This window comes from Bos javanicus, chromosome 1 (assembly GCF_032452875.1).
Source record: "Bos javanicus breed banteng chromosome 1, ARS-OSU_banteng_1.0, whole genome shotgun sequence".
Lineage (NCBI taxonomy): Eukaryota > Metazoa > Chordata > Mammalia > Artiodactyla > Bovidae > Bos > Bos javanicus.
This window is the reverse complement of record NC_083868.1, coordinates 5,877,107-5,885,293: the sequence shown is the minus strand read 5'-3', so window position 1 is coordinate 5,885,293 and position 8,187 is coordinate 5,877,107. Positions and strand designations below refer to the sequence as shown.

General features: G+C 37.3%; 1 protein-coding gene across 1 annotated transcript; it reads left to right on the top strand.

Annotated features, from left to right (window-relative positions):
- The first annotated feature begins 6,129 nt into the window (after positions 1 to 6,129).
- Positions 6,130 to 6,981, top strand: LOC133254117 (keratin-associated protein 13-1-like). Its single transcript, XM_061428196.1, is given in 2 exon segments — positions 6,130 to 6,265; positions 6,268 to 6,981. Coding segments are annotated over 2 exon segments (492 nt in total). The 5' UTR covers positions 6,130 to 6,174; the 3' UTR covers positions 6,669 to 6,981.
- The last annotated feature ends 1,206 nt before the right edge of the window (positions 6,982 to 8,187 follow it).

The window sequence follows — 8,187 nt, the reverse complement described above, 5'->3', positions numbered from 1 at the left end:
AGTAGATGGGATATAACTCAGCCATAAAAATAATGAAATGATGCCATTTGCAGCAAGATGAGTAGACCTAGAGATTATTACACTAAGTGAAGTAGGTTGGAGAAAGACAAATATTACATGATATCACTTATATGTGGAATCTAAGAAATAATACAAATAACTTATTTACAAAACATACTAAATTTATGGCTATCAAAGCCCCTTTTGGAGGGATAGATTGGGAATTTGGTATTAACTGACACACTACTATATATAAAATAAATAAACAACAAGGGCCTACTCTACAGAACAAGTAAGTATATTCAGTGTCTTGTAATAACCTATAATGGAAAAGAATCTGAAAAAAAATATACATGTAACTTTGCTATACACCTGAAACTAACAAAACATTGTAAATTAACTATATTCCAATAATTTTAAAAAAGAAATATTCGGAGTGACCAAGCATACTGTATTTCCATAATACCTTATATGTTTGTTTGTTTTATTTAAATTTCATGTTTTTTGAAATACTCAAATCTTGGTATTAGGATAAGTTTAGAAGTCAGTATAAAAAAAGATACCAAGAAAGGATGGAGGAACCTGTGCTTAATTCTAGGAATAAACAGGCTAAACTATGCTTTGTGCTATGCTTAGTTGCTCAGTCATGTCCAACTCTTTGCAACCCCATGGAATATATCCTGCCAGGCTCCTCTGTCCAAGGGTTTCTCCAGGCAAGAATACTGGAGAGGGTTGCTATGCTCTCCTTCAGGGCATCTTTCCAACCTAGGAATCGAACCCAGGTCTTCCACATTGGAGGCAAATTCTTTACCATCTGAGCCACCAGGGAAGCCTGAACTATGCCTTCCAGCCCTTTAACTACTTTTATCAAAACCTCAGTCTACTTTGTCTAGGACAGAACTCTCTGGGCACCAGCAATGTTGCCAGAACAAAATTTTTGCATCATAGAATTTGAGCACTGAAATGGGAAAATGAGTAAACTGAATTAAGCAGTTTACACTGCAAATTGAGCAAGAAAACAAAAAGAAAGACACTAAATTAGAGATTTCTCTGTAGTCAGAGCTCTCTCCAGTTGCCTCCAACAGACATTGGGGTACCATGAGGGTGCTCAGTCATGTCCAACTCTTTGTAACTCCATGGACTGTAGCCCTCTGGGCTCCTCTGTCCATGGAATTCTCCAGGCGAGAATACTGGAGCCGGTTGCCATTTCTTACTCCAGGGAATCTTCCCAACCCAGGGATTGAACCTCTATTTTGGTCTCTGCTATGTCCGCTGCTATACTTAACCAACCTGTCACTACAAGACCAGTCCACTCCAGAGAAAATAGGGCTGCATTCTTGTCTAGGGGTCTGTCTAGTTAGAAGAGTGAACTGTCTAGGAAACAAAAAATCTCAAGTAATCCTCTACTTTTAAACCTTGAAAATCCCAAAACACCTTGAAGTAAACTCTTACTCTTCAGTATCCTTTTCTCTCGTCTCTTCTCTGTGTATTCTCTACCCATATTCTCCCTAACCTGCCTAACCCATCTCTGCAGATGAAGAGGGTTCATGAACAGAAAGCTAATTCAATCCTATGTTTCCTTCCAGAGGTTAGATGAATAAAGACAATAAATATGGAGCTGCCTTCTGTATGCCACTTGTCATGCCTTCAATCAGTAAAGACTTTGGGAAGAAAGAAATGAGGCAGGAGATGGTGATGCCTCTGATCAGGAAGAGTCCAATGTCCTCAAAGTGGTAGGAGAGGAAACCTACTCAACCACACATCTTCCAGCATTTTCTCTTTTTGCTGTCTCACTACTTTCCAAGCCAAAGACTTGGCACCAACTGGATAAATCCAAGCCCCTAGGTCTTATATTACCCATAAATTCTGAGTTGAAAAGCTTCCAAATCTGTTAGTAGGTATTGTCAACCTTCACTTGGCTACCCAATCAAAGAAAAAACAAAAAGTAGCTAGTAATTGTACAATCTTTTTACGCTTTATTTCATTTAAGATATCTGCCATCTGAATTCTCTTTTCAGTTAGTCGACATGTATTTATGGAGTACTTACTATATGCCAAGGACCATTTCAGTTTCACTCATATACTCAATATGCCAATCATCTGATTTTTAACTAAAACCTCCTTTTTATTCTGCCTCCCAAATGTAGCTATGTCTGTCAAAACTGCTGCTTTCTCCTGTATTTGTAACGAGTCATTACTAGTCACCATGAGGCCATCTGTGCCAAATCAATGAGAAGTGACATGCAGTTTTTGTTTAATCCCTAAGATGCTGCATTCTGCAGGAAGGATAGTCATGCTACTAAATCCATCTTCAGCATTTCTAAACAACAGCGTATGTAACAGCTATTATATTTCTGCAGTAGCAAGAAGGGATACAGCGTATTATTAGCAGGAACTGTCCGTTACAATAGAATTATGATGTTATAAACAGAAAATAGATTTCCTTTTTTCTCTTTTTAATATTTTGCTTGACGTTCTTGGAAATGCAATTCTTGTACAAAAGTGGTTACACTTGTCAGGCATGTGGCGTGATTTCACCCAGCAATAAGCATCTCCTATGGGCAGCTGGCTAGACGTTAAACCTTTAATTTAACAATGTTGGTGCATCACAGTCACAAGTGGAGTGGCCGGGAAAGGAGTTCAATCACTCGAGATTTTAAAAACTTATTTAGTTTCAGGTTGGTTCGTTGTGTATTCAGCATTAAGATTTAAGTCTTTCCCCAGTATATAAAATCCTGCTGATGTATAAAGTCAAAGGATCACAAACATAAGTGAGGTAGTCTAACTGACTTGTGATCTGTTCCATGACTGATGTTTTATATTCCAGCCCAAGAGCACAGATAGACGATATTTTCCTATAAAACACAGAAGAATATCCTTCTAGCACACGAGTTTGTTTTCACAAATTGTCTTTTTTAATTTTCATTTTATAATAGAGTACAGTTGATTTATAATGTGTTAGTTTCAGGCATACAGCAAAGTGATTCAGTTATACTATACATGTATTTATTATTTTTCAAATTCTTTTCCCATTTAGATTATTACAGATTGTTGACTAGAGTGTCTTGTGCTATAAAGCGGCTCTTTGTTGGTTATCTGTGTTACATACAGCTGTGTGTACATATCAATCCCAAATTCCTAATCTACCACTCTCTCCCACCTTTCCACCCTCCACCCTCCCCACAGCCCATGCTCATACTCAGTAGCTCAGTCATGTCCAACTCTTTGTGACTCCATGGACCATAGCCCGCCAAGCTCCTCTGTCTGTGGAATTTTCCAGGCAAGAATATTGGAGTGGGTTCCCATTTCCTACTCCATCCTCCACCCCCCACTGCCCACAATTGTTTTCTAAGGCCTTGAGTCTGCTTCTGTTTTGAGTTTATTTGTATAATTCTTTTAGTCTCTGAGTCATCCCTCATTCTCCTATTTATAATAGTATTAACAGGATAAAAGCTGTGCTGGCTCTATGATTAATGGTAACTGAAATTAGCTGAGTGTTCAGAGATTTGGGGAACTAGTGGACACATACTCCATATGAACGGAGCAGCTTGTGTTCAGCTCCAGCCAATGACAAGAAAGGGAGCCAAGTATAACCAGATCTTCAGAAATTTTGAAAGTCATAAATCCACTTTCCATGTGATTCTCTTGATTTCTAAATATTGACAACTAATTTGAAATTTAATTAAAAAAACCTGTGGAGACCTGCGCTAGTGCAGTAAACACATTTATGTGGTTTGTTTATGAAAACTTTGAAACTAGAATACTTGACTAGCATCTGTTTCAAAATGGAATAGCCATTTTCAGAAAACTAAAAGTTTAGACAACTTATCACTAGCCTTCCACCTGTAAAATATATAATTAATAGCTATACAAAGTCAAAACCAAAGTAATCCTGTGTGTTCAGTGGCTCAGCTGTGTCCCACTCTGTGACCTGATGAACTGTAGACCACCAGGCTCCTCTATCCATGGGATTTCCCAGGCAAGAATACTGGAGTGGGTTGCCATTTCCTTCTCCAGAGGAATCTTGCCTACTTAGGGATCAAAACAGCATCTCCTGCATTGGCAGGAGAATTCTTTACCACTAAGCCGCCAGGGAAGCCCTAGCATATGGCAATAAGATATGAGAAGGAATGAAGAGTAAACCAAAAATATTCCCCAGTGGCTCAGCGGTAAAGGATCTATCTGCAGTGCAGGAGACCCAAGTTCAGTCCCTGTGTTGGGAAGATCCCCTGGAGGAGGAAACAGCAACCTACTCCAGTATTCTTGCCTGGGAAATCCCAATCCATGGACTCTCAAGAGTGAGACTTGACTGAGCAACTAAATAAAAACAACAAATACGTAATCAAATATTGCTTATAGCAACATAGGGAAATACATACAATATGAGTAGAATATGAGTAAGCATACACAAAATGAAATAGTGAAATCATAACACATGAATTGGGATAAGGATAAATGGGTTTCCCACAATTGTATTGTATAAAAAACAGTAAAAGTATTAATTAGCAAATCAACAATTGCCCATGGTCCCTAAGGTAGTACTATCCCATAGAACTTTTCTTGATGCTGAAATATTTTTTACTAGCAATTTCCAATATTAGGTATCCATTAGTCACATATTATCTGTTGTGCACTTGAAATGTGGTGAATATAACTGAGGAACTGAAATTTGAGCTTGAAATACATGACTAGAGGCTACTCTAATGGATGGTGTGCCTTTAGTGTAACATTTGAAAGACTAATAATGTGTATCATCCTGGAAGTCTGACAGGATGACTATCAAGAAATATCTTGCTTAATATATTAAGGAAAAAAAAAAGTCATATAGCAAACTTTGAGACTAATAAAGTAGCCTTAGCATTGTTTTTGTTTGTTTGTCTGTTTTCCTGGATATATCTTTTACTTTTCCCTTTTTTGTCTCCTTATAGTTAAGAAAATCTAGTTTATGTAGAAAACAAATTTCATTTTCAGTTCAGTTTTATATATGGACTATTTTGTCACATGATATTTAATTATATATGCAGTCAGATTTCTACCTATGTATTTACTCTTTTGTTGTTATTTGGTCCATCTTTAAATTTCTTTATGTTGCCTTTCATGCTTTTAGGGCATAATAAAATGGCTTAATGCCATAAATTTTATTCTTTTGTTATTTTTTCCAAACTTTTAATTTTAAGCAGTATCTTAGATTTTAATGATCATTCTTAAATTTATTACTGTGTACTCCCACTTATAGATTAAGAATTTTGTTAGAATTGTGCACAATGTGTATTTACACATAATTCACTCTTATTTAGTTTTCTTTAATGCTCCTGCATGCAATTCCAAATTTCCTTTTGCGATTATTATCTTTTTAATTTGTTCATTTTGGGTTTACCTGATATGGAAAACTGTAAAAAGAACCTATTTGGTTATTTTACAGTAGAAAAATAATCTTAAAGAAATAGAATCAATAAAAAGTATGTTTTACAGTGAAAAAGAAAATTGTATGAAAGAACCTGAAAGTAAAAATGTTCATAAAGTATTGCTTGATTGGAGTTGTTCTAGAAGAGAAAGATCTCTAGAAAATTGTAAATACAGAATACAAGAGGGACAACCCACAAACTGTAATGCTATTGAACTTTAAAATTTTCCCTTTCCAAAGAATTTGAGAACCAAATGTATATAAAAATAATTTTATGCAAGGAAATAAATTTAGAGAAAGAAGCTTATTGATGGCAAATAGAGTGTCTTTATACCACTGACAAAGAAAGACTATTAATATTTACTTCATCTTAATCCCTGCCCTTAGAGCTAAGCATCCCCAGCTGATATACAGTCAAATGCACAAAGAATCTCAAACCATTGAGAAGAGTAAGGGATTTCCTGGTAGTGACGACATTAAAGGCAGGTAGTCATAGAATTTCTGACTTAGGAAAACGTCATCAGCTTAGTCCTTTAACAACATGGTGAATTCACCCATGAATATGAGAGTAAAGGAAATTTTCATCAGCAATTACAGAAAATATTATTGAATTACACATTTGGAGATGAAAGATTACAAGCCTGAGAAAGGTGACTGTGTAGAATGCCACACCCATAGCTGAGAGTATAAAAACACCCCAGTCTGGGAGGTGACATTAATCCTCAAAATCTTCTCCTAGTCACTCACCTGAACTCACATCACCTGTGAAGATGTCCTACAACTGCTGCTCTGGAAACTTCTTCTCCCGCTCCCTCCAGGACCACCTGGGTTACTCAGGCTCCTCCTGTGGCTCCTCCCTCCCTAGGTCTACAGGACTGACCTCTGCTCTCCCAGCTCCTGCCAGCTGGGCTCCTCTCTCTACAGTCAGGAGACCTGCTGTGAGCCAATCAGGACCCAGACTGTGGTGTCCAGTCCCTGCCAGACGTCCTGCTACCACCTGAGGACCTCCACATTCTCCAGTCCCTGCCAGATGACTTTCCCTGGGTCTCTGGGCTTCAGGTCCAGCAGCTGCAGCTCCCTGAGCTCTGGATCCAGAAGCTGCTACTCAGTGGGCTGTGGATCCCGTGGCTTCAGACGGCTGGGTTATGGAATCTGTGGCTTCCCTTCCCTGAGCAGTGGATCTGGATTCTGCCGGCCAACCTTCTTTGCCTCCAGGAGTTGCCAATCATCCTGTTACAGACCAACCTGTGGATCTGGCTTCTAGTGATCAGCTTGTGAAGAGTTCAGATGTTTTCAGCAATGTGTCCAATCTCTGAACAGAGCTTCTATCATCTTCATGATCTTCAGGAAGATTAACGGCTCATCACATTTTTTCCAGTCATAAAATACTGACCAAAAATTGTCTGCTATGCATACTTAATGATCAATTTTATTGATTGATTTACTGAACACATTAATGGAGTTAGTAAAATAAATGCAATATATTACTAGATCAATTAATGAAATTTATGTTAAGAAACAAATGAATTAATGTTAATTAATTAATGGAATCCTTGTTCATGTATTCACAAAATACATAAAAGCCTAATGTAATAGGCTTACATTTACATAAATGTAGGCTTACAATTACATAAATGTAATAAACTCTTTCAATCTGCCTTCTAAATATGCTGTTAATTTTATTGTTAGTTTTAACTGGTTAAATTTTGTTTTTTTTTCCTTTTGCTTTTTTTGTGGAGGGATATTTAGGTTCAAATTTACTATACCTTTGAAGGCCAACTTTGGAAACCCAATATTGATAGATTTGAACGAATTTATTGTGAGCTTTGAGGTTACCCTGTGGCTCAGTGGTAAAAGAATATGCCTACAATGCAGGAGATGCGGGTTCTATCCTTGGGTTGGGAGGATCCCCTGGAGGAAGCCACAGCAACCCACTCCAGTTTTCTTGCTGGGAGAAGCCCATGGACAGAGAAGCCTGGAGGGCTAGATCCCATGGGGTCCCTAAGAGTCGTACATGACTGAAGCAACTGAGCACGCACGTCGTGGGCTTTAAATATTTTCCTTCAAAACTTCTGCTTTCTGGAATCCTTATATTGCATACATAGACTTCCTATGCATAAAATCTCAGGAGTGGCATAAAACACATTTTCTTCAAAAGATGTGGGGCATTGACGTTTGTTGATTGAAGGAGGAAACAAGGAACTTAGAAAATACAACCAAGTTGGGGAAGTTTTTAGATTATATGGGAAGTTTGTACATTAGCTTAAAGAGCTTTCTTTGATTCAATCCATGTTGGGTGACAAAGAAAACCTTATTCCTTCATCTCACTGAAACTGTTATGTGTAATTGATTTCTTCACAGGTGCAAGAAGGAAGTCAATTACCTTTGGTAAGAATTAATTAGGTTCATGAGATGTAGAGTCTCACCTTCTTGTATCCAAAATCCAACTAAACATGGCTGGAAAAACACAAGCCTTTCATTTTAGAAGTTATTGCTTCATTCATATCTTATCATATATTTACACACTTCTTGACTTTACATTGCCATTCTGGTATTTTACAGGTTAAATGCTTCAGAAAACAACATGAAGTTAAAATAGATAACATGTTGATACGATCTAAAGCTAATAACAAAAAGACAGTATCTTTATACAGAGATAAAGAGAAATGTTCAATAAATTTTCCCTTTCATTGTTTTTCAGACCACTATAAGGATCATGAGAAACACATTTTATGGACTACTAATTTTACACATAAGGAAATGAAGACTCAAAGCAGATCAAG